General features: G+C 36.0%; 1 protein-coding gene and 1 long non-coding RNA gene across 5 annotated transcripts in view; one reads left to right on the top strand and one right to left on the bottom strand.

Moving 5' to 3' along the window:
• The window catches only part of UFL1 (UFM1 specific ligase 1), a 156,227-nt gene extending 128,783 nt beyond the window's left edge, over nt 1-27,444 (top strand). For all 4 annotated transcript variants that reach the window (XM_086317678.1, XM_086317676.1, XM_086317679.1 and 1 more), the window contains 13 exons: nt 4,214-4,272; nt 6,254-6,400; nt 9,044-9,219; nt 9,854-10,033; nt 11,755-11,875; nt 14,172-14,288; nt 17,170-17,287; nt 18,386-18,552; nt 18,630-18,760; nt 23,819-23,899; nt 24,213-24,298; nt 24,795-24,975; nt 25,595-27,444. In XM_086317678.1, coding sequence (XP_086173804.1) covers nt 4,214-4,272; nt 6,254-6,400; nt 9,044-9,219; nt 9,854-10,033; nt 11,755-11,875; nt 14,172-14,288; nt 17,170-17,287; nt 18,386-18,552; nt 18,630-18,760; nt 23,819-23,899; nt 24,213-24,298; nt 24,795-24,975; nt 25,595-25,813 — 1,783 coding nt within the window. In that variant the 3' untranslated portion in view covers nt 25,814-27,444. The remainder of the gene's footprint in view (nt 1-4,213; nt 4,273-6,253; nt 6,401-9,043; nt 9,220-9,853; nt 10,034-11,754; nt 11,876-14,171; nt 14,289-17,169; nt 17,288-18,385; nt 18,553-18,629; nt 18,761-23,818; nt 23,900-24,212; nt 24,299-24,794; nt 24,976-25,594) is intronic.
• Nucleotides 18,599-23,803, bottom strand: LOC147365977 (uncharacterized). The gene is made up of 2 exons (XR_015133102.1): nt 22,662-23,803; nt 18,599-18,834 (listed from the first exon to the last, which is right to left on the bottom strand). It is a non-coding gene; the product is annotated as an uncharacterized LOC147365977 (long non-coding RNA).

The following is a 27,444-nucleotide window of genomic DNA, read 5'->3' as shown; positions in this document are numbered from 1 at the left end:
TCTGTTCATTGTAGGTTTTATTTTTTCTTCTTTTTCTAGTTTTTTTAGGTGTTAGGTTAGGTTGTTTAATTCATATTTTTCTTGTTTTTGGAGGACAGCCTGTATCATTATGAACTTCCCTCTAAGGGAATTGCTTTTGCTGCATCCCAGAGATTTTGTATGGTTGTGCTTTCATTATCAGTTATCCCGAGGTATTTTCAGCATTCCTGTTTGATTTCATCATGACCCATTATTTTTTTAGTAGCATGTTGGGTAGTGTCCACTAATAGTTTTTTTTTTCTTGTTTCTGTTTCTGTGGTCAATTTCTAGTTTCATACTGTTGTGGTCAAAAAAGATACTTGAAATAATTTCTACTCTCTTCAATTTGTTGAGGTTTGTTTTATAGCCTCATCTGTGGTCACTCCTTGAGAATGTTCCATGTGCACTTGGAAACTATGTGTATTCTTGGATCTTTTTAATGCAGTGTCCTGAAAATATCAATTAAATCTGTTGTAGTGTGTCATTGATTTTCTGTCTGGAAGATCTCTCCATTGATGTGAATATGGTGCTAAAGTTTGCTACAGTTATTGTATTCCCATCAATTTCTCCCTTTATGTCTGTTAGTATTTGCTTTATGTATTCAGATGCTCCTATGTTGGGTGTATATATGTTAACAAGTGTAATATCCTCTTGTATTGATCCTTTCATCATTATATAGTGTCCTAGTTTATCTTTTTTTATGGTCTCTATTTCAAAGTTTATTTTTCCTCAAATGAGTATTGCTAGCCTCTCTTTCTTGCCACTGCTATTTGCATGATATAGTTTTATCCATCCCTCACTTTTAATCCATATGTGTCATTTGCCCCCTAAAGTGGATCTTTTGTAGGCAGCATATCGTAGGCCCTTATTTTTTTTTCATCTAATCTGCCACTCTTTGACTCTGGATTGGAGCATTTAGTCTGTTGACCTTTAAGGTAATTATTGATATATATTTCCATTTTAAACCTTGTTTTCCAGTTTTGTATTTCTTAATGGTTCCTTTTTCTTTTTGTCTTTCCTTTTGTGGTTTGATGGTTTTCTTTTGTATTATGCTTTTGTTCTCTTTTGGGTTTTGTGAATCTATTGTGTGTTTTTGATTTGTGATTACTCTATTTTTCAGATGTTTTAACACATTCCAAACCCTTGCTTCAAACTGGTAATCATATAGGCTCAAACATACTCTTAAAAATCTATATTTTACTACTGTTTTCCCCCATATTTTATGATTTTGATGCCCTCTTTCACACCTTCATGTTTATCCTTTTGCTGGTCATTGTAGTTATTGTCACTTTCTTTCACAGTGTTTTTTTAATCTGTGTAGTGGCCTATTTAAGTCATTTACTTTCCAGCTGTGATTTTTTCCCCCTACAGATTCTTCCTTCTTTTCTATTTAAAGAAGACCTTTCAATATTTCTGTTAGGATAGGTTTAGTATTGCTGTATTTTTTTTAAGTTTTTGTTTGTCTGAGTAATTCTCTCTTCTATTTTAAATGACAATATTGCTGGTAGAGTTTGCTAAGTTGTAGGTTTCCCTTTCAAGACATCAAATGTCAATTTCTTCTGGCCTGAAACCTTTTTGTAGAGAAATCAGTTGATAGGCTTAAGTGGGTTCCCTTTGTAACTCTGTTTTTACTTTTGCTGCCTAGAAACATTTCTCTAACTTTGCTATTTTAATTATAATATGTCTTATTGTGGGTTTGTTTGGGTTCATCTTTTTTGGAGGGGAGCTTCTGTGCTTCCTTTACCTGGATATCTGTTTCCTTAGATTTGGGAGATTTTCAGCCATAATTTCTTCCGTTGTTTTCAGTCCCCTTTTCTCTTCTGAGATCCTGTTATGCATAGATTGGCACACTTTATATTGTCCCATGCTGCTGCTACTGCTAAGTCACTTCAGTCGTGTCTGACTCTGTGCGACCCCATAGACGGCAGCCCACCAGGCTCTCCCGTCCCTGGGATTCTCCAGGCAAGAATACTGGAGTGGGTTGCCATTTCCTTCTCCAGTGCATGAAAGTGAAAATTGAAAGTGAAGTCGCTCAGTCATGTCCGACTCTTCGAGACCCCATGGACAGCAGCCTACCAGGCTCCTCTGCCCATGGGATTTTCCAGGCAAGAGTACTGGAGTGTGGTGCCATTGCCTTCTCCATATTATCGCGTAGGTCTCATATATTGCTTTCATTGTTTTTCATTTGTCTTTTTGTCTGCTGCTCTTATTGGGTGATTTCCATTATTCTACCTTCCAGATCATTTATTCATTTTCTGTATCATTCAGTTTGCTATTGATTGCCTTTAACTTGGCTTTAATCTCAACAAATGAGTTTTCTAGTTTTTCTTGATTCCTTTTTATAGTTAACTTGTTACAGAGATCTGCATTTCTGTTGATAACCTTTCTTAATTCTTCAGTAGTTTTATTACCTCCTTTTTGAACTCAGGGTCTAGTAGACTGGATAAGTTTGTTTCACTTTTTTTTTTTTCTTTTCAGGGGAATTGTCTTGATCTTTTAAATGGGTATGGTCCCTCTTCATTTTACTTACATTTTTCTGACTCTTAATTTAGGAGAAATAGCTATTATCTACTGTGGTCTTAGAGGACTGATTTTATGTAGGAGCATCCCTGGGTAGCCTGCATGAGTCTAATATTTGGTGCGAGGGCTCTTTTTAGTACAGGTGCTTGTCAAGTCTTTTCTCAGTATGTGCTGGCCATTATCCCCTTGATGGGGGTGTGACTGTTATTGTGACCAGTGCTTCCAGTGGATATTGAGCAGGGCCTCCTCTTTGCTCTGTGGTTCTCAGAGCCCTGTTGGGAACAGAGCTGCTCCCCAGTTGTTGAAGTAGAAATCCCCAGATCCATTTCAAAGCTGTGGTATGAGAAAGGCAGGACTGGAGTGCTCCCACTGGGAGAGAAACCACTGCGTAATTCCTCCGCAGAAGCTGCCCACTGGGAGTGCACTCTGTGGTGTTGCCTGTCAGTCATCATGTGGGCTCATGAAGTACACTGTTGGAATTGCCCTTGACCCCTTCTCAGCCATGGGAATGCAGGAAATTGGCCTGGGCTACCCTCAAGCACTGTGCTCACAAAACCACTAGCACAGATCTACAGGCTCAGGTCCCCTGTAGGTAGGCACCTAAACTGTCATGGTCACACACCTGGACCTGCCATGAGAGTTACAGACCCCAGTCCCACCTATATATATGCGTGCCCCCAAAGCTTGCAACTGTTCATGCCAGACCTGCCCCAGCCACAGGAGTGCCAGTAATCTGCTTGTATGTCCAACAGGTGCTGAGCTTGCAAAACCACCAGCATGGCGTAAATCTATAGATCAATCAGCCACTGAGACAGCTCAGATTTCAGCCCCACCTCCAAATGTGGGCATCACTCCAGCTCTTGCATCCTCCCAGAGCTCATAAAGGAAAATCCACACTGCTGTGAGCACACAGAGATTAAAGATGCTCTGGTGGGGCCCTGCCCTTCCCTTCTCTCGAGGGTTACTGTATTAACAGTGGGGCTTCTACAGCAGATTCAGGGTCAATCCTGTGTACACCTCCGAAGCGCACTCCACCTCCTTCAGGCTGTTTCTGCACAGCCAACCCCTGTCCTCTCCCCAGGTCTGTCCCCTGGACCCCAAGTTTCAGCACTCAGCCTGTGATGTCCACTAGCAGACGTGTGTCCTTGGCTGGGGATTGCAGCGAGGTGGACAGGACCATTAGTGCCAATCTCTCTCTGTTCTGCCTGTGGCAGACCAGTTACTACACACTCCTCTGAGTCTCCGAAGCTCTCTTTCCGTCCTGGTTGACATTTCAGCCAATGAAAGGGGTTCCCAGGGTGAAGGAACCTTTCCTCTTTCACGGGTCCTTTCTAAGGGCATAGATCCTGCCCCAACTCCTTTTTCTCTTCCTACCCAGGTTCTTGGTGATCTTTCTTGCAACTTCAGTTGTATGAGTTCTGTCAGCTTTCAGAAGGTATTCTGTGAGAATTACTCCACATGTAGATGCATTTTTGATGTATTTATGAGACGAGATGAACTCCACATCTTTCTTTTCCACCGTCTTGATCTCTGATACAGTTTTTGCCTTCATTTTTTTTCTTCTAAATTAATTTATGTTTTTTCATAAGCTAATCATCCTAGTTTATGTAATTCCTAACTATGTGCAACTCTATAATCAGTAAAAAGGTTTTTGTTTTGTTTCCTCTACATAAAGGCCTACAGCAGTGAATTCTTTGATTTCAAGATATGGATTTCAGGAGCAGCTTCTTTACTGTGAGTTTGATTTAAATTGCATTTCACATAATTAGCTTTTGAATAGACTAAATATAAAACTTAACTAATTATAGTATTTTTACCTCTTTTAATCTTAAAACTTATTAAAATATTTCTAGTTGCTAAGTTTCTCTGTACCATTTTTCATGTATGTGTCTTATCTGTTATATTCACCATTTAGTATTAGGTACCTCAAAAGGAATGGGATTTTTAAAGAAATTGTGTATGTGTATAAAATACTCTGTTGTGTGTATGCATACATAGAGAGATTTAAAATTTTAGGATTAAGAATAATTTTCACTTTGTTCTTACCAATTTTTACTAAATTTTTTTATGAAAGTAAGTGTGTGGGGGCTTCCCTACTGCCTCAGATGGTAAAGAATCTGCCTGCAGTACAGGAGACCTGGGTTCAATCCTTGGATCAGGAAGATCCTCTGGAGTAGGAAATAGCAAACCACTCCAGTATTCTTGCCTGGAAAATGCCATGGACAGAGGAGGTAGTTCGTGGGCTATCATCCATGGGGTGTTTGGCTAAAAAAATTTTACAAAAAGCTTATAGCATTAAAAGTATATTCTTAGCATTTAAAAAATAAGTAATTCTCTAAAATAATGTTGGTCCATTGCCTATTTTGTATGTGAAACTTTTTTTTCAAACTTTAAACTTTTTATTTTGTATTGGTGTATAGCCGATTAATAGTGTGGTAGTTTATATGTATATATACGGCTGAGTTCTTTCGCTGTTCATCTGTGAAACTCTTAAGAGGTTTTGAAGGCTTTTTTTTTTTTTTCCCCCTACGCTTGGCTGGAATAATTTTTTAAAGCAGTGGCTTAATCTTTCAACTCCAGTATCTATGCAAGTATAAGAATTAAAATAAATAATGGAAAAGAAATTCAAATTCAGAACCAAAAGTTTAATTTTTATTCACTACCAAAAGCTTAATTTTTATTCACTATGTTTTTCATAAGACAAATTTAAAATTAAAAATGTGATGTATTTTGGAATCTGCTTAATTGGGTTTGTTGGAATTTCATTATAATGTAAACTTCTTTAAGTAATAACTGATAACTTGATAATTTTGGTCTGAATTTAGCTTGGATTTGTGTTGTACAGTCACACAAAATTTTAAATTATGTGTTTGAAATCTAGACCTTTCTGATATATTCTAATTTACTCAGCAATGGAATTCTGAAATTCATTTTTAAACTAATTTTTATTTCTGTTAAAGGCTAAGTTTCCTGAATCATTTTGTCCCAGGCATCTTTTGAATGCTCTTTTTGGTACACTTAGAAATAACTCCTTCCTATCTGCTTTATCTTTTTTTTAGGGGATTGATATTTAAAACAACAAAGTATGTAGTTAAGTGTTACAGTTTAAATAAAAAGCATAAATTTGGTGTTAATGGCAGCACCAGTAGGTGGCAGAGTTGAAGTTTACGCTATCTGGGTCCATACCCATCCTCTTAACCATGCGTTATACTTCTGTTATAGGTAGGGTTTTAATGTGTTGCTTCAGTTTAAACAGTGGAAGTGTAATAATTTATACAGATTTTCATGGCTTAATTTTTCACTGTTGATTCTAATAGGATCCAGGTGTCTTGATTTTCTAAATACGAGAATATTGAACTTGGTTACACCAGTGATTGTGTATTATCTATTCTGAAAGTGTATAGTCGTCTACTTTTAATCATGAGATAGATAATGGAATGTTTTTCCAAAATAACTCAGACTAAACAGTTCAACATTAATATTAATTAGTTAGAATTACAGTTCAGCATCTTTATCTAGTTGACACATTTTCCTGAATTTATGACATGAGTATTCTCATAAATGGCAGGAAAGTTTTGTCTAAAATATAATGTCTTTATTTAGTATGCAACTTGAATTTTAAATTGCTTTTTCTAAGGATAATAAATAAATGGTGAAATTGTAAAGTGTTTTTGAGATTTTTATCTGCTCTGTCTCTATTTGTTTTTCTTTTAAGCTGTTCTTGAAGAACTTGTTAATGATGGACGCTTACGAGGCACTGTGGTTGGTGGGAGACAGGATAAGGCAGTGTTTATCCCTGACATTTACTCCAGAACACAGAGTACTTGGGTGGATTCTTTTCTCAGGCAGAATGGCTATCTGGGTAAATTTTTTTTTTCTTTAAACAAAAAATCATTTCTAATGTTAAACACATTCTTAGAAAGACTGTATTAACCCTGGGAGTGAGTACACATGTACTTTACTGTTGGCCAGCACACTAAAGTGCTTCTCTTTGAATATGAAAGTAGTCACATTGAAGGTTTTTGTGAGTCATGCAACTGAGTTTAATTCCATAGTCACTGAACAGTTGTAATGTAGAAAAGCCAAAGCTGGTATTGATTATTACCAGCCTTCCAGTAATGTGATACTATATATCAAATACTTCCAGTTCTTTTTAATTCATAAAAAGTAATTGTTTTTATAACATAACTTATGAAGTTGCCTGGTTTACATAATCTTAGAAATACTTTATTGGCTGTCAGTTTTATCATTTTTATTAGTTATCCACTATTTCAGAAACATTGAAATTGTACTAAATTCTGTTTCTGAGGTTCCATTATTTGGATGAAATACATTGATTGAATTTAATCATTAAAACAAGTAGTGCGTGTGTGTGTGTGTGTGTATTAGTCACTCAGTCATGTCTGTCTCTGCTACCCCATGCACTGTAGATGACCAGGCTTCTCTGTCCATGGAATTCTCCAGGCAAGAATACTGGAGTGCGTTGCCATTCCCTTCTCCAGGGGAATCTTCCCAACCCAGAGATCGAATCCAGGTCTCCTGCATTGCAGGCAGATTCTTTACTGCCTGAGCCACTAGAGAAACCCAAGAGATGAGTTACCTAAAAATAAGTAACCTATAAGTCATTAGATAGATAGTTCAGTTGCTCACTCGTGTCCAACTCTTTGCGACCCCATGAATCACAGCACGCCAGGCCTCCCTATCCATCACCAACTCCCGGAGTTCACTCAGACTCACATCCATCGAGTTAGTGATGCCATTCAGCCATCTCATCCTCTGTCATCCCCTTTTCCTTCTGCCCCCAATCCCTCCCAGCATCAGAGTCTTTTCCAGTGAGTCAACTCTTCACATGAGGTGGCCAAAGTACTAAAGCTTTAGCATCATTCCTTCCAAAGAACACCCAGGGCTGATCTCCTTTAGAATGGACTGGTTGGATTTCCTTGCAGTCCAAGGGACTTTCAAGAGTCTTCTCCAACACCACAGTTAAAAAGCATCAATTCTTCAGCACTCAGCTTTCTTCACAGTCCAACTGTCAACATCTATACATGACCACTGGAAAAACCATAGCCTTGACTAGACGAACCTTTGTTGGCAAAGTAATGTCTCTGCTTTTCAATATGCTATCTAGGTTGGTCATAACTTTTGTTCCAAGGAGTAAGTGTCTTTTAATTTCCTGGCTGCAGTCACCATCTGCAGTGATTTTGGAGCCAGCCCACTGTTTCCCCATCTATTTCCCATGAAGTGATGGGACCAGATGCCATGATCTTTGTTTTCTGAATGTTGAGCTTTAAGCCAGCTTTTTCACTCTCCTCTTTCACTTTCATCAAGAGGCTTTTTAGTTCCTCTTCACTTTCTGCCATAAGGGTGGTATCATCTGCGTATCTGAAGTTATTGATATTTCTCCCGGCAATCTTGATTCCAGCTTGTGCTTCTTCCAGCCCAGCGTTTCTCATGATGTACTCTGCATATAAGTTAAATAAGCAGGGTGACAATATACAGCCTTGATGTACTCCTTTCCCTATTTGGAACCAGTTTATTGTTCCATGTCCAGTTCTAACTGTTGCTTCCTGACCTGCATATAGGTTTCTCAAGTCATTAGCGTTCAGTTTAAATGTGTGCTAGAATGAGTACTGGTTTGACTTACATTTTCTTGACTTTCTGTAATGTGCCTTTGCAGCCAAGGATTTGAATTAAAATTTTGTTGTAATTAATTTTCTTAAATATTATTATTTGAGGACAAAGAGAGGTTGGTAGCTGTCTCCAGTAACTTTAATGGCTGCAAATTTAAGTCTTAAATATTTTACTTTTTATATACTAGATCTTTTATTAGTGTAAATTAGACTAGAGAATTGCTATCGTCAATTGTTTGATAAAACATTTGAAAAATAAACTCCATTCCTTTTGCTAACTGTGATAAGCAAAATTTCAATTTTTGTTTCTATACATTACATTCCTTTATCCTCAGTTCTATTTTTATTGGCCTTTTGTCTTTTGTCCTCATGCTTCCCTTCGACTCCTCAGTTGGAGAGTAAAAGACAAAGCAGGATTAATGAAGTACTTGAACCAATTTATCTACAAATATGTTTAGTAATAAAAATTTGGGAGTGTAACATAAGGGCCCCAGTGGCTCAGCAGTAAAGAATCTGCCTGCAGTGTAGGAGATGCAGCAGGAGCCAAGGGTTTGATCCCTGGGTTGGGAAGATCCCCTGGAGAAGGAAATGGCAACCCTCTCCAGTATTCTTGCTTGAAAAATTCCATGGACAGAGAAGCCTGACGGGCACACTATAGTCCATGGGGTCTCAAAGAGTTGGACATAACTGAGCATGCGTGCAAACACAGCACAAGGTAATATAACTAGGAAAGAGGCTGTGATATGTTATATTCTTGAAAAATTCTATTAAAATACAATGCATTCCCAAAGAATAGATTTTGATAGAACTTAACATTTTCTAAGAATTCTAAGAGTGATTAACAATTCTATTCCAATCTTGTAATGCATTTCTAGAATTTGATGCTTTGTCCAGACTTGGAATCCCAGATGCTATGAGCTACATAAAGAAAAGATATAAGACTACACAACTCTTGTTTTTGAAAGCAGCTTGTGTTGGCCAAGGACTTGTGGATCAGGTGGAAGCATCAGTAGAGGAAGCCATCAGCTCTGGAACATGGGTTGATATTGCAGTATGTTTTATCTTTTTCTTCTTAATTTTCCTTTAAGCCAAGAACAGCTGGTATTTCACTAGTATATGACCATTTTAAGAATTAGGATACAGCTCTCAGGAGGAATACTTTCATGGTTGGGGGAGGGAGAGGGATATTAATGAAAATGATAATTTCAGATGGTAGAAAGAGCTAAGAAGAAATGTATATTGGAGGCAAAGGTATCAAGAATTGAAGTTAGATTGTGAGTTTATGAGAGGAACGAAGCATGACTTGTAGGTTTAGGGCCTGATTAATGGAATGGAAAGTGGGTCCATTGGTTAAGATCGGGAAACAATGGGGAAGAGAACATGGGAGCTGGGTTCTGGACACACCTGAAGGCACAAACCAAGTTGTTTTGAATAGGACATGTTAAAATTTGAGATGCCTGTTTAGGTATGGGTTGAGGTAGGTTAGGGAAGCAGTAAGATATGTGATTTCAGAGTTCAGAGTGGTGATAAAATTAGAAGTATAATTTGGGAGGTTGTTCAGCATATAGATGGTTCCAAAACCATTGAACTTAATGAGATCACTTAGGGAGGGCATATACATAACAAATGGTTGATCTGTATTATATTGCACTTATACTTTGTTTTCATTTTGTTTGTAATTCTAGCCTCTGCTACCCAGTTCCTTATCAGTTGAAGACGCTGCAATATTGCTGCAACATGTAATGAGAGCACTCAGCAAACAGGCTTCAGCTGTAGTCTTTAGCGATACTATTGTAGTCAGTGAAAAATTTATAAATGATTGTACAGACCTGTTCAGTGAACTGATGCACCAGAAAGCTGAAAAGGTATGCCAGATTTCCTTTCGCCTACTGATTTAACAGTATTTTCACATTACAGTCATCTGATGACTTTTGAAAATAAGGTAAGCAGTATACCCAAAACTGAAAACTATTTCATACATTATTTTCCTTCACTGCATCATTCCTTTTTATTTCCTCTCCTGGATTTGTTTTTCTCCTCCTTCATTCCCATCAGAATATAGAAGTTAGAACATAGGAAAAACATTTTGATTTTTATAAATCAAAATCTTATCAATGAAATTATACACTTATCGCCTGAGAGTATTTGTCCATCATTAAAATCCATACAAATGATACCAGTGTATTATATGCATAATATAGAGTGTATCTATTTATCAATACACATTATATTTACTATATCTAGCAGAGCCTCATAATTTTACCTATTTAGTAGTTAACCAGCCAGATGACTTACTGAGGAAAGAAATTGTTACTATCCACATTGATTAGTTCCTCAGAGCAACTGCTGTGGAAGTGTTTAGAAGCAGAGGTCATACCATGTCTGCTTTAATGACTGTTGAATTCATGTTTCTGGTTAACAGCACCCCCATAATAAAGCCTGCTCATAAATAGGTAGAAAAAACCCATTTATATCTTAGACTGTTAATAAATTCATGAGGGCCTATTAAGTATATAATTTGTGTTTATCTGTATTCCTTTTAAGCTCCTTAATAGTCTTTAAAATGACATAACTTTTCTATATTTGGCCTGCAAACCAGCAGAGAGGAGTATAAAGTACACTGGATTGATATCTGCAAACCTGAGTTCTAATTTCAGCTTGTTTACCCTGTAGGTGTTTGACTAATAGACCTCCAGTTCCCCCATCTTCAAAGAAAAGGATGATGCCTATTCTTAAAAGGATAAATGTGAATTAAGGAATGATGTAAATAAAATGTCTGATACATGTTAGCTACCAGTTAGTAAAGGACTACATTATTATTTTCATTTGTGACCTTTCACTAAACTGCAGTTTAACACTATCATTTTTTTTCTTATTTTCCTCCCTCCAACCACAAAAATAAATTCAGGGGGAAAAAAATTCCTTTGTTGGAACTGTCATTTCAAATAAAATGACACTCAAACAAAATGATATAACATTTCATTGGAAAACTGAAAAGGAAATATTTTCAACAAAATGTTTTTCACTACAGATTTAGAACCATTTTCTGAACTTTGAAATAGTTAATTGTTTCTAACATATATTTATAAAGAAGCAGAGATCAAGAATGAGTCCAGAGTGGGAAAAAGTGTACATGACAAAGTATGCAACTCATATGTGATCATTATTGTGGGAATGGAGATTTCATTATCTTTCTAGTCATCTCGGATATCCAAGTGGTACTAGACCATGGGAGTCTTGAAAAGAGAGGGAGAAAGGGTCACCTGTTAGGCAGTGGCAAAATTAGCCAATAACATTTAAAGAGGATTATATCCAGTACTGTGTGACCAGTTAGTTGTTAAGTGATCAAGCATAGGATTTCTCATTACCTGGTGATAATTACAAGAAGTCAAGGACAACAGGGAAGGAGATTGATTTGGAGCAAGGACTAACAATCTGAGTGGCAGCTGAGACAAAGCTCTATAATTCTTAGCAGTGAAACCAAACAAAAAACAATTAGGATATGAGTATATAAACAAGTTTTATTTTATGCATTTTGTAATATTTTGTATTTTTGCCTATAAAAAATAAGCATGTTTTATTTCAGGAAATGAAAAACAATCCTGTTCATTTAATCACTGAAGAAGATCTGAAACAAATCTCCATTTTAGAAAGCATTAATACAAGTAAAAAGGATAAAAAAGATGAACGAAGGAGGAAAGCAACAGGTAACAAATTATTAACAACATGGAAGATTCAAGATGAGTTTTTTATTCATTGCCGTGAACTTTGTATTTATCAGACCTTTAGGAAGGCCTTTTATTTGTTTAATTCACCTGCTGATATTAACCACATCTTTTGATAATGAATTAACTTGATTATAAAAATGAAAATATTGATGGTTACTCTTCATTTTGTGAGAATTAAGCTAATTTCATGACCTCCTGTTCCCATTGCTCTTTAATGTTCCAGCCCTAGTAGCTTTTTTTCTTCTTGATTCTCAGACTTTCCAAGTTTATGTTCACTTCTACCTGGAATGGTCTCATGAATTCAAGTAACTGTTTCCTTCTTATCATCAAGAGCTCCCCTTGAAATGTCAGTTCCTCACAGAGGCCTGCCCAACCACCACCCAGAATAGTAGACAACATTGTCAGTCTCCATATATTATTCTCCTAGTTTGTTACATCACTTTTATCACTGTGATGTCTTTTATCATTTTGGAATCTTCTCCATCTCATTTATTGTTGTTTCCCTAATACTTAGAGCACTTCTTGGCATATTTTAAGTGCCCCATAATTATTTATTGAGTGAATGAATTTCCTGAGGGCCTGTTTTTATGTATTCTTTTAATTTAGAATCACTGGAAATTATCCTAGGTATCACTGGTATACTAGTAACTTGCATTGGGAAATGTAACACATATTTTCCATACTTTTTGTAGTATTAAAAATTTTATTAGTGCTATATCAAGGTTAAAGAAATTAGATATTCAACGTATTTAATCAATAAATACAGCTATATTGAACATCCATTATAAAAACTTTATTTGCTGTGGAAGTTCACTACTTCAAGATTATTTTTCTCTTCAAAAATCTTTTTCTACAAAATCAATAATGGTATTTTGAAATTTGTCCATTCTAGGAAAACTAGAATATGGTAAATTACTGTAAAAAAATCATAATTTTCATAGCAATGCATATTTTGTTAATTGAAGATTTAAAACCACTTAATCAGTTGGTTGTACTTACATCAGTATAACTAGTCTGTTCTATATCCTTCTTAAAACTTAGGGTCATCTGGTGTTTTGTTCTGATACTGCTGTTAAATAGTTTAATTACAGTTCATGGAATAATGTCAAACATATTTACCATAAGAAATGTATTACCAAATGTAAAAAACACATTCACTTTAAACTTTAATTTGAAAGTTGTGTTTTTCTATCATAAAAGCAATAGAACTTACAGAAAATGATGAAATCTAGGTGGCTCAGCTGATAATCAATCTGCTTGCAATGTGGGAGACCTGGGTTCGATCCCTGGGTTGGGAAGATCCCCTGGAGAAGGAAATGGCTACCCACTCCAGTATTCTGGCCTGGAGAATTCCATGGACTGTATAGTCCATGGGGCTGCAAAGAGTCGGACACGACTGTGTGACTTTCACTTCACTTTGACTTTAAGGGAATTCTACTTAGAGTTTAGAAAAAGAATCTTTGTTTTATATATATATATATTTATATATATATATATATATCTCATTCTATTTTAAAATGAATCTTTTATGACGAAATAATTTTCAATATTTTTCAATGTTATAATCCCATTATTATTTTTGTTGAATAGATATTTTAAATGTAGATGTATAATAGAGGAATACTCTAATTTATTGATAGTGTCTTAGTCTGTTTCTTGGTTTGTATTTTTTTAGTCTTTATTTAGCCCATAGGTGATTGATATTTTTCCACTTAACCAATTTATGGTCAGTATTTATTGAGTGCCTGTTATCTGTCCAGCATTGCCTTAACCCTGAGGATGTGAACATTAGTGAGAGAGGCTCCCTACTTTCAAGAAGTTCATTGTCTTTTTTAGGGTGGTGGGAGAGTCAGCATGTCTCCTGTAAACCTGGGGAATAATCTTTCAATCAAGAAGACAAAACCAAATTTGTGAGGTACTGGAATAGGGGCTGTTAGTGAGGCTGTGGTAACAGATATAAACAACTTAGGGCACTTTTGAGGAAGATAGAAGGAAGCTAAAGGGATGAGTTTGGCCAGGAAAAAGTCAAAGCTTCAGAAAATAGATGTTATTACAGAAAGACTGCATTTAGAGTAGATAGGCTATCTAAGTGAGTTGCTTTAATTCAAATATTTCATCTTATTATTTATTAATTTTTATTGTTTGAATTTTAAAAATATTTTAATAAACCACAACATTTAAAAGTGGCTAAAAGTTAAGTTTATTTGGCAATATAGTGTCATTATTTCTAAAAACAGTTATTAGGTAATACTAACTAATGTCATTTTCCCACCAGAGGGCAGTGGAAGTGTGAGAGGAGGAGGTGGCAGCAATGCCAGAGAGTACAAAATTAAAAAAACCAAGAAGAAAGGAAGAAAAGATGATGATAGCGACGATGAGTCATCTCACACAGGTGTGTAACTCATTTTACTTCTCCTTTGTATGTGTGTGATTTTTTTTAACTTACTTTCTTAAGATGCATACAGTGAGGTGTCTGTGATTATGCAGGAAGTCCTTGCTTTGCAGAGTTTCAGTGGGCACAATTTCACAGTTACGTAACACCAGTACCCCAACAATGCAGTTCATATTTCAGTTACCAGGGTAGTGTACTGAGTAATTGCATAAGGTACAGACTTGGCTGCTGGCTCCTTAGTCCACAGATCACATAAATAACAGATGTGCATCATGGTCTGTGACAGTCACATCACTTATTTCCAGGTTTGTCAAAGACTGATCACTGTGCGTCCCTTAACTTGCTTTATGCACTGAAAACACAGCATGTAGTTTGTGTTACCTCCTTGTCCCCCGGTGATAAATCCATGTGACATTTTACAAAAATGCATCATCAAAAGAGGAAATTGGCCAACAAAGATGAATGTGTGGCAGAGGAAACTGATAACACTGGAAATATGAATCAAGAATAAGCGGAGTTGTAGAAGAAATACCTGACTGTGGGAATGTTGAAGTTGCCTCTGTTCAAGAAACTTTAGCTGCGCAGAGGAGCTTGGTAAAGGCACACTTGACGTAAATAAGGGGAATGATTATGACAAAAAGGATAAAGATGTCTTCAGGGTATGAAATTGACAAAAAAGCTTCACCTTAAAGGAATTCTCATAAGTGTTTCACAGTGTTGAGAGGGCAAAGAATAAAATGTTGGAAGCTGATTGAGAGTTAAAAAGGGAATATGACAGCTTGCTCAGGCATAGAAAAGGTGCTTGCTCTGTATTTTAAGTTACAGGATGAGAAGAAGGTAAGCAGTGTTCAAATTATTCTTGGTAAGTTTTTTACAAAGAAAGTATTTTCATTCTCAGTGTTTCTGATACACTAAATTACAGTGTACTAAATTAGAATTATTAGTCTTATTTTTCATTTCCATATACATTCATAACCAGCAATAAGAACTTTGAATGTTTTCACAAACATTTTTAAAAGGTTACAGAACAATCATAAATTTTCCCATTGTTTATTACAAACACTTTGCAGTTACAGCTTGCATAGATTTTTATGGTCTCCCAGCTTCCATGCAAAGCAAAGTAGAACATTTTATGAAAAGTGACTCTCTGCAAATTGAAGTTAAAAATAATTTTATCCAAAATTATTTAAATTATTTAAATTTAAAATTATTAAAAATAATTTTAATTTTTATGGTAACACCTAATTGGTTGGTTGCTTGTATCTAAGCAGGGGAACTAGATATATGCATCTTTCTTTATCTAGACTTTAGTTAGTATTTGGTATGGTTAAGTTAGCAAGACACACCTTACTTTGCTTTTCTAAATAAAAGTACGATTTTTTTATGTTTGTTTTAAAAATTAATGAAACTATGATACCTCCCCTTCTCCTTTTCCCCAGCACAAAGAGAAACTTGAAATGATTTGAGATTTTTTTTTTTACCTCTTCCGCAGAATTATTTATCACCTTGGGAAATAGAAATATCAAGTGACAAGGCTTCAGATGTTAATACGCCACTACTTGTAATAGAACAATTGCTTAAGATCTGTCTAAAGTATTCTAAAATAAGTCAAAATAGGTACTGTTCTCAACATACATAAAGCAATATTAATTAACAGAAAAGTATCTTAGAAACTGTGAACTCAACCCTTATTTTTAATTAGCATTAAGACTATTCTGTGTGAGTTCCTCAGAGGTTAAACAAGGAGTTAGTGAAGGGGCATTTAAGAAAATACTTTTCTAAAATCTGTAGTCTTAAGTAATTGAGGCAGTGTGATACTCCTTTTGTGTATAGTTTAGTAGGAGAGGAGCTATAAAAGAATTTAAATAAAAGGCAATTTCAGTGCTTTTGAAAAACTGTTTTGTTGTAATCTCAGAAATGGGGGATGCAGTTTGATTCTCAGCTAAAATACACGCTCAACTCTGTGTAAAAGATTACTGGAAGGAAATAATACAGTTTAATAACTAGTCAAATACTATTTGATGTCAGAGAGCAGCAATGAATAGCAGAACTCAGGGGAAAAAAAAGGATAGTACTTTCCTATCTATTCTAAAGCTACAAGAAGTAGCTGTACTTAGATCTTGATGCATACTGAAAATTGATTTTTGAGCTATTCTATTATCTCTAAGGTTTCACTTTTAGGGGCAATAACCTAATTTAGCTGGAAATAATCACTTTTTTATACTTTAACAATTAATTATGGAAATATTGTTAGTTTTCTTTGCAACCCATACTTTCCCAAGTAAGTGAGTAGGCATGACATTTCCTCAATTAACAATTATTTCCATTACATACAAATTTTCCTTGGCATAGAATTATTTCTGTGAGAGCAAAAATAATTATGGCTATAAAATTGTAGGTTTTTTCATCCATGCCTGTTCAAAAAGACAGTTTTTAGCTTCATTCTACTAGAATTGTGGTTCACTTGATTATAAGGATGATTTGATTTTTCATAAATATTTATAAAGAAGGACAGTCTGCTCCATATCCATTGTTCAACAAAAAAATTATCCTAAGATTTTAACAATCCACTTGATTGTTTTAATTTCCAGATATTTGCATCATCCAAGTTAGATTAGGGGGAGAATCATCGTTACTATTTTTGACTGACATGTAGAAAACAAGTTAAGATGTTATTACTCCAAATGCCACTATATATTCTATTTTAACAGTGTTTTCATTGCTTACTGCTATTTGACATGGGTAATTTTGGTGACAAAAGTTAACATTAGAGACTTTATGATCAGCAATGAATAAATTACTATCGTATTAAATATATTATTTGCTTGTAGGTTGCTTACTTCATTGTTTTTTCCTGTGGCTCGTTTTTTTTTTTTTACAGGAAAGAAGAAACCAGAGATTACTTTTATGTTCCAGGATGAGATTGAGGATTTTTTAAGAAAACACTTACAAGATGCCCCTGAGGAGTTTATTTCTGAGCTTGCAGAGTATTTAATAAAGCAAGTATATGTTTTTTGTTTTATGATAGAGATTTAGTGAGTTACTAAAATTTTCACAATCTCATTGAAAACATATAATATAGGTGTTTTGTTTTCAAAACTTCAAATTTAAGTCACTAAATTCTAGATTTTGTTTGCTTATAGTAGTTCAACAAATATTTAAGTGTGCTGGGCAAGGCAGTGCCGAAAATACAGGGCAGGAATGTGGAGGCAGTCTCATCTCCTTCTCTGTTCCAGTCCTAGTTGGAAGAAAAACAACATTGCATGAAAAGTAACATCTAAAATGAAAAGATTATTCTCTGTCAAACAGAAGATAAACAGTGCACTTTTAGAGAGAAAATAAAGTAACAAACTGCCCTCAGAGAGAATAAATTTAGACAGCACTACCTTGTAAATGAGCCAGGCTAAATTTATTTTTGTACAGAAATAAATTGTATATAACGACTATCCCTAACTACCATGAAGTTTTCCCACAAGTTAGTCTGTATGTATAAGCTGCTCTAAACGCAATCCAGGAGCCCAGTGCATCTAACTAACTTTTTGAATTTAGAAACAGAGCTTTTGTAGTCAAATTTTAAAAAATTGAAATGAATGCTCTTGTGCATAAATATGCTACATAGTTATATTTTTCATATATAAAAAGTCAAAATAGTTACTATTAACCATTTGCCACTACATTTTAAAAGTCTATTCTGTGTTTAGCATAAGGATTTTTAAAAATACAGATCTTCTTAGAGTACTTTAGAAATTGAGAGTTTAAGTTATTATTCCTGAGAATGAGAGACAAATTTATAATCTGCTGTATTTATACCAGATTACCTAATTTAAAAAGTTGCTCTGAACTGAATTTGAACTGAAGCTTTTGTTAAAACTGTTTTTCTTGTTGTCTTTAGTGCAATAAGCTTAATTACTTTATAACTTCAAATTAATTAATTTTAATTTCTGGAATTAGAGGAAAAATTCTTGTGAACCATTCTCCAAATCTTATTATTTTTAAATAGAGATCTTTTTAAAGCCTTATTTCCATAGAAGCAAAATTTCCTATCTACATAAACCCAGTGCATTTTAATGAACTAAATATATTTATCTTATTCATAGACCTTTAAATAAAACTTACCTCGAGGTGGTACATTCAGTTTACATGTCTTCAACTTCTTCGGCCTCTGGAACTGGTAGAAAGCGCACGATCAAGGACTTGCAAGAAGAGGTTTCAAACCTTTACAACAATATTCGATTATTTGAAAAAGGGATGAAGTTCTTTACAGGTATTGTACTTAATAGTGTTTTTTCATTCTCAGTTGTTCTTGGACATTCATTTTAATAAAGCATCTTTATTTTCCAGATGATACCCAGGCTGCTCTTACGAAACACTTACTGAAAACAGTGTGTACTGATATCACTAATCTCGTTTTCAACTTCTTAGCTTCGGACTTAATGATGGCAGTAGATGATCCTGCAACCATTACCAGTGAAGTAAGTTAGTGTTTTTCTTGCCACTCTTGATGTGTTTTGCTTTGAAGTCCAAGTACATTTTATTTTCTCACATCCTAAAAGGAAAATGAAATTCAGGAAGGAGTTTTTACAAATCTGTCAGATTTTTAGTTCAGGTTTAGTACACTGTATATACAGTTGCTACCAGGACTGGTAAGACCAGTCTATTAACAGTAATAATAAAAGGAAATACTAGTCATTGTGTCTGGAAATGCCTGTAATAAATATGATAGCATGCATGCTTGGCCTTCTACTTCCTATTAGCATATAGAAAGTAACAGGAGAACATCCTCTCTTTTAAAAAAGATAAGTTCTTAGGCTTCCCAGGTGGCACAGTGGTAAAGAATCCATCCACCTGCTAGTGCAGGATACACAGGTTCAGTCCCATAGACAGAGAAGAAGGGCAGTCCACATGTAGTCCAGTTCAGTCACTCAGTCGTGTCTGACTCTTTGCGACCCCATGAATCACAGCACACCAGGCCTCCCTGTCCATCACCAACTCCCGGAGTTCACTCAGACTCACATCCATCGAGTCGGTGATGCCATCCAGCCATCTCATCCTCTGTCGTCCCCTTCTCCTCTTGCCCCCAATCCCTCCCAGCATCAGGGTCTTTTCCAAAGAGTCAACTCTTCACATGAGGTTGCCAAAGTACTGGAGTTTCAGCTTCAGCATCAGTCCTTCCAATGAACACCCAGGACTGATCTCCTTCAGAATGGACTGGTTGGATCTCCTTGCAGTCCAAGGGACTCTCAAGAGTCTTCTCCAACACCACAGCTCAAAAGCATCAATTCTTTGGCGCTCAGCTTTCTTCACAGTCCAACTCTCACATCCACACATGACCACTGGAAAAACCATAGCCTTGACTAGATGGACCTTTGTTGGCAAAGTAATGTCTCTGCTTTTGAATGTGCTATCTAGGTTGGTCATAGCTTTCCTTCCAAGGAGTAAGCGTCTTTTAATTTCATGGCCACAATCACCATCTGCAGTGATTTTGGAGCCCAAAAAAATAAAGTCTGACACTGTTGCCACTGTTTGCCCATCTATTTCCCATGAAGTGATGAGACCAGATGCCATGATCTTTGTTTTCTGAATGTTGAGCTTTAAGCCAACTGTTTCACTCTCCTCTTTCACTTTCATCAAGAGGCTTTTTAGTTCCTCTTCACTTTCTGCCATAAGGGTGGTGTCATCTGCATATCTGAGGTTATTGATACTTCTCCCGGCAATCTTGATTCCAGCTTGTGCTTCTTCCAGCCCAGCGTTTCTCATGATGTACTCTGCATAGAAGTTAAATAAGCAGGGTGACAATATACAGCCTTGATGTACTCCTTTTCCTATTTGGAACCAGTCTGTTGTTCCATGTCCAGTTCTAACTGTTGCTTCCTGACCTGTATATAGGTTTCTCAGGAGGCATGTCAGGTGGTCTGGTATTCCCATCTCTTTCAGAATTTTCCACAGTTTATTGTGATCCACACAGTCAAAGGCTTTGGCGTAGTCAAGAAAGCAGAAATAGATGTTTTTTTGGAACTCTCTTGCTTTTTCCTTGATCCAACGGATGTTGGCAATTTGATCTCTGGTTCCTCTGCCTTTTCTAAAACCAGCTTGAACGTCTGAAAGTTCACAGTTCACATATTGCTGAAGCCTGGCTTACAGAATGTTGAGCATTACTTTACTAGCATGTGAGATGAGTGCAATTGTGCAGTAGTTTGAGCATTCTTTGACATTGCCTTTCTTTGGGATCGGAATGAAAACTGACCTTTTCCAGTCCTGTGGCCACTGCTGAGTTTTCCAAATTTGCTGGCATGTTGAGTTCAGCATTTTCACAGCATCATCTTTCAGGATTTGAAATAGCCCCACTGGAATTCCATCACCTCCACCAACTTTGTTCATAGTGATGCTTTCTAAGGCCCACTTGACTTCACATTCCAGGATGTCTGGCTCTAGGTGAGTGATCACACCATCGTGATTATCTGGGTCATGAAGATCTGTTTTGTACAGTTCTTCTGTGTATTCTTGCCACCTCTTCTTACTTCTGTTAGGTCCATACCATTTCTGTCCTTTATCAAGACCATCTTTGCATGAAATGTTCCATTGGTGTCTCTAATCTTCTTGGAGAGATCTCTAGTCTTTCCCATTCTGTTGTTTTCCTCTATTTCTTTGCATTGATCGCAGAGGAAGGCTTTCTTACCTCTCCTTGCTATTCTTTGGAACTCTACATTCAGATACTTATATCTTTCCTTTTCTCCTTTGCTTTTCGCTTCTCTTCTTTTCACAGCTATTTGTAAGGCCTCCTCAGACAGTCATTTTGCTTTTTTGCATTTCTTTTTCATGGGGATGTTCTTGATCCCTGTCTCCTGTACAGTGTCATGAACCTCCGTCCGTAGTTCATCAGGCACTCTATTTCTCACTTCCACTGTATAATCATAAGGGATTTGATTTAGGTCATACCTGAGTAGTCTAGTGTTTTTCCCTACTTTCTTCCATTTAAGTCTGAATTTGGCCCATGTAGTCCAGAGGGCCACAAAAAGTTGGACTTAACTAAGCATGCACACACAAATAAGCTCTGTAATGTACAAAATCTTCTTTTAAGCTAATCAGATGACCTAGACTGCAATTAATTTTACCAGATAACCTTTCAGAGAATGAAGGTGACTATCCAAAGAGGTAGGATAGATAGACTGGCTTACCTAAGGTGGATCTTCAGGGAGAAGAGGTGTTTGCCACAAAGACAGGAAGTAAAGCAGCTGAAATTTTAACAATTCTTAGAGGTCTAGGCTAGCACAACAGTTTAGAATCCCATGAGACAGCCAGAACAAGGTGGGGAGAGGGGGAAGAGTAATGGTGTTTAGTTATTTTGAAATCAGGTTTTATTTTCTCCTAATTATTGTTGTGTCACACCCCTTTTTTCTGTTGAGTTGCATATCCCTTACCAGAGTTCTGACCAGATTCTATAACTTTGCAGTTATTTTCATTTCCTGACACTGTCTCGTTTATTTAGACTGACTCCAGTTCATTTTCTTAAGTTCTAATCTCAAATTCAAAGCTCCTCTCTTCCCTTTTTGCAGTGTAAGGTGGAGCTATGGCTCCCATTTGCCTAGAGGAAGAAAAGTATGGTCTGCCCCATCCCCCTCTCCTTCCACACCCTGGATCCACTTAAAGTTGGAGATTAGGAAGAATGAAAGACAAAACGGCCTTTATGAGACTGACTGCATATCACTGGCATTGATCCAGTTCAAACCAAATCAGCCTAATGCTTGTGGCCTCTCCTGATGTGACATTTGTCACATAAGTGAGATAGGCTGTTTGGGGGAAATGTTTTTATTATCATGCAACTCCTTCTCATATCAAGGACTCTCCCTAAACCTCCAGAGGTCCATTTATCTCTTCCTCCTACCCTAGAAAGGCACTGTTTCCCTTCCATTCTTCAGCTCGAACAGTGAGTGCCAGCTATGTGGACTTTTTCATGTACCTGCTTGCATGCCAACCTCCGCTGTGGGAAATACATGGGTACTGTCCCATGCCCTTCAAGGGCCACAGGAAGATCGGTGTAACATGGAGGACAGGAGTCAGTAGGTTGTCCAGTCCTCCAAGACACTGTAATTTTAGAGCCTGCTGCCCACACCATTCCAGTAAGGCCTCCTCTAGCACTTCTGCACTAGGAGGAGCATTCAGACTGTCCACAAATGCCACCAAACTTTACAAAGCATATCTGGGGTGGAGTGCAGTAAAGTTCCACACACCAGACACTATAGCATCTGTCTATCCATGGCTCAAGTCCCCTCACTTATAGATACGCTTGATCTTTATGAGTGGGGCTCCGACAACTGGCCTTAGGGAAAACTACTCTTCCCACCACAATGGAAAAGATAAGGAACAGCCTCTTACCCCAGATTCTCTTTTTCTTGCAAGATGAACAATGGGTATGTGCTCATTCACTCACGTGCTCTCTGATCCTCCTGTTTTACTGCAGGAGCAAATGGGATGAGTGCAGGCTGCATCTAGCTTCTTTGGCTAGCTGTTCACTAGCGTTCTGATGTTAAAGTATTTTACCATATTTTATCCTGAGTTTGCAGTCTGAAATTTAAGAACAAGGATAATACACATTTTTTGTTTTGCTTTGTTTGAATGTATATTCAGTTCAGTTCAGTCACTCAGTCGTGTCCGACTTTGTGACCTCATGGACTGCAGCACAGCAGGCCTCCCTGTCTATCACCAACTCCTAGAGTTCACTCAAAACTCACGTCCATTGAGTCGGTGATGCCATCCAACCATCTCATTCTCTGTCATCCACTTCTCCTCCTGCCTTCAGTCTTTCCCAGCATCAGGGTCTTTTCAAATGAGTCAGTTCTTCATATCACGTGGCCAAAGTATTGGAGTTTCATCTTCAACATCAGTCCTTCCAATGAACATTCAGGACTGATTTCCTTTAGGATGGACTGGTTGGATCTCCTTGCAGTCCAAGGGACTCTCAAGAGTCTTCTCCAACACCACAGTTCAAAAGCATCAGTTCTTCAGAGCTCAGCTTTCTTCACAGTCCAACTCTCACATCCATACATGACCACTGGAAAAACCATAGCCTTGACTAGATGGACCTTTGTTGGCAAAGTAATGTCTCTGCTTTTTAATATGCTGTGTAGGTTGGTCATAACTTTTCTTGCAAGGAGTAAGCATCTTTTAATTTCATGGCTGAAATCACTATCTGCAGTGATTTTGGAGCCCAAAAAAATAAAGTCTGACACTGTTTCCCCATCTATTTGCCATGAAGTGATGGGACCAGATGCCATGATCTTAGTTTTCTGAATGTTGAGCTTTAAGCCAACTTCTTCACTCCCTTTCACTTTCATCAAGAGGCTCTTTAGTTCTTCGCTTTCTGCCATAAGGGTGGTGTCATCTGCATATCTGAGGTTATTGATATTTCTCCCAGCAGTCTTGATTCCAGCTTGTGCTTCATCCAGCCCAGCGTTTCTCATAATGTACTCTGTAGCTTTGACATGTAGTGCATATACAATCTCAAAGGATTTTTTTTTTTTTTTGCCCTATAGGTAAGAAAAAAAATTCTAAGTAAATTATCAGAAGAAACAAAAGTGGCTCTCACAAAACTCCACAACTCTCTGAATGAAAAGGTAAATAAAGTTTTACTGTATTCAGATATTTGAGCTAGAATTTGTGATCTTTGAATAGATTTTTATCAAAATAACTGAAAACTAAATTTAAAACTATTAATCTACACTCAAGACATCTCTTTGGAGGGTGAAGAAAGAGACGAAGCTGGGGACACTTTACTGTCTAATCCTAAATCACAGTTTCAAACCTAATGACAAAATGACCTTTTTAAAAATTGTATTTGGGGCATAAAATTATAAAACAGTATTAAATGACTGCTTTTCTTTAGGCGACTGTTTATAAAAGTAAATAATGGTTTAAATACCTTTCCAGAGCATAGAAGACTTTCTTGCTTGTCTGGATTCTGCAGCAGAAGCTTGTGATATTATGTTGAAGAAGGGAGACAAAAAAAGAGAAAGGTAACACTGAATTAATGTCTGAAATTGGAGTCTGTCTGAATCCTGCAAAGAGAACTGTTGTATCTAAGTGGCTATAGACCTTCAAACGTAGTCAGTCTTCATATCCTTAAGTGTCCCTCTCTGACCCAATGGAATAAGGTATCAGAGTTCTTAATCCCATATCTGATCAAGCCTAGGAATTAATAATTCTTATTAGCCTTAAGACCTTCTTTATAGGAAGCCTTATTTAAACCACGGCACTTCTGTTTGATACCCTACAATTCAAAATAAAAAGCATACTTAGAAAAACTATACATCAGAGATTCTCAATCTATATAGTTTTTCTATTTTTAAGCATATTAGTTTATCAGTGCTGTTCAGAACTATGTGTCTGTTGCATAAAAGGTCCCTTAAATTGTTTATGAAACCTAAAAATGAGTACAGAAGGGAAGAACTGAAATTGGTGAGAACTTGTTAGAATATGATAACGTGCTTATGTTACTTTCTTTTTGTTTAGGCAGGTACTGTTTCAGCATCGACAAGCACTGGTTGAACAGCTAAAAGTTACAGAAGACCCTGCTCTTACTCTGCATCTCACGTCGGTTCTGTTGTTTCAATTCTCAACCCATAGCATGCTCCATGCACCTGGAAGATGTGTCCCCCAGATCATTGCTTTTCTGAGTAGTAAAATTCCAGAGGTATTATATTTTCAGTGTACTTGAAACTTTTAAAACTTTTAGATTCTGAATATTTTGAGTGTACTAACATCATGTTTCTGCTTCCTGGAATGAGAACAGTGAAGGAGGAGATTGATTTTTAAAACTCAGCATAGTTCAGGAATGTTTCAGGATCCTTTAAGATCTATGGTAAAGAATATTCTGAATTTAGAAATTAAGCTTTTGGAAGTGATATAACAATGTTCAGTCTTCCATTTCAGTTTATGCAGGTTTAACCTGTCCTTCAAGAATCAGCTCAAAAAGTCTTACCCAACACACATTCTTCTGAGGGACTTCTCAGCTAGAAGTAAACTGGCTTCTTTGAACTTTCATGTCACTTTATCTTTGGTGATAGAACCCAGCTCAGTCAACTTACATTAAAACTATCTGTATTCATGTTTTATCTCCCCCAAACTAACCTCCTTGAGAGCAAGGAACCTCCTTGAGAGCAAGGACCTTGCTAGATTCAGCTTTCTACTTCTATGACCAGTAATTTGTAAAGATGAAGACCTGCAGTGTATAATGGTTGAATAAATCTTACTTTGTCCCACAGAAAATTAAGTCGTGTTTGTTAACTTTGCTCTCCTTTCTCTTTTCACAGGATCAACATGCTCTTTTAGTAAAGTATCAAGGTTTGGTTGTAAAGCATTTAGTCAGTCAAAATAAGAAGACTGGGCAGGGAGAAGATCCCTTGAGTGATGAATTAGACAAAGAACAAGAGGATATCATCAATACAACTCGTAAAGAACTTCAGGAGCTTTCCTCATCCATTAAAGACCTTGTTCTCAAATCTAGGAAGTCATCAGTGACAGAAGAGTGATGATTTTAATTTACTTAATGTTGTCATACAGTAAATATTTTTCCCTTTAAATAAGTTAAAGGTGAGTGGTTACCAAAAAAAAAAATACTCATTTCACAGTCCAGAATCCCAATAGCACCTCCCACACCCACAATTCAGTTAAAACAGTAGCACTGTATTCATTGTAAGTTTAAAAAAATGTAAATTTTTGTAAATTGGGCTCTCCATGGAAGGTTTCTTTTTCACATTATTCTAAAAATTATACATTTCAAGTTTATTTTCTTCCTAGAAGGTGAATGAAAAATAAATTTTCTGATATCTTTTATCTCTAGGAAAGGACTCTTTTGTTGTGTTACTAGATTTCAGGTGACATGTGTAAATATAATTTTCATAGAAACTTAAAATGTAGTCAGTGTCTTTTAAAGAAAGGAAAAACCTTTAGTATCAAAATGAAAATAGTGTATTTTTCTTTAAAATTAATAGAGAACGCTTCAAAAGAAGTTTGCCAACTGAAGGCCTCTCATTTCCCCCACAAGAGTGAACTTCTGTGTGTCTGGGGCTTCAGGGATGTGTTTACAGATATAGAAGAATACCTGAGAGTCCCATGCATTTCTGTGCTCTATTCTAAAATAAGATGCTAACAAGAGTGAGAGAAAAAGTAGTAATTTACTACTTACAGGTGTTAAATCACATTTACTAAAAATGTAGTACAAATAGTTTTCTATAACCCAGTTTGCATTTCTGAATTTCATTTTTCATATCAGTAGACACTGTCACCTAATACTTTGTTGTAGGGGATCTATAATGCATTTAAATCGTTGGGACTTTTTTTTTTTTTCAAAAATAGAAACTTATTTAGAAATAGGTATTCTTAATTTATAAAGATTAGCAATTAAAAGACTAAAATAGTTCCTTGGAGTAATAATTTTAATCAAATGAGTTTTAAGCAAGAACTTATTGTATATAAAAAAGGAATTATTTAAAATAGTAAATTAAATCTCCAATATTTAAAAAAATACTATTTTATATTATTCCTTATATGGCATTTAAAACAATGTTTTAAAATGTTTGAATACAAAGATCAGTCTACCTCTACCCTAATTCTAGACAAAGTATTAACATTGATTGAAAGAAATTAATAAATTTGCTAAGCAATGTCAAAGTTGATAGGAATATAACAAATTTTAAAATATTTTCCATTGGTAATTTTCTATTAATGTATTTTCATAAGGGCAAAGAAGAAAAATGACAAATCCTCTGTGACCACAAACTCCACTTAGTCGTGTTGATTCAGGTTCCAGAATACACCCAACCTAATTTTTTATTCAGTGCTTGTTTAAAGATCTTATTACTTAGGTTTCAAGAGATACCAAGTAATCCACATTTAAGTCAAAGTATCAGACAATGAAACAAAAAGCCATTCTTACTTTGTTGCATTAAACTTTCATTAAATTCTTTTTCTTTTATCAAAATGGTTATTTTTCCACAGTGAATAAGCAGTTTTTTATTATTTTTGTAAATAAAATTACTTAGCTGATTTTGTATGTAAAAATCTAATTTCATTAATAAAACAAAAACTGTTAAATGTTTACTGTGCTCTTAATGGGCAGATTTAAGAATGTTATTTAGAATAAAGTTCTCTTTCTATTAAA

The sequence above is a fragment of the Bos grunniens genome, chromosome 9 (genome assembly GCF_055505025.1).
Source record: "Bos grunniens cultivar Pamir isolate PY7600 chromosome 9, Bosgru_T2T1.0, whole genome shotgun sequence".
Lineage (NCBI taxonomy): Eukaryota > Metazoa > Chordata > Mammalia > Artiodactyla > Bovidae > Bos > Bos grunniens.
This window is presented reverse-complemented; position numbering and strand designations above follow the sequence as displayed.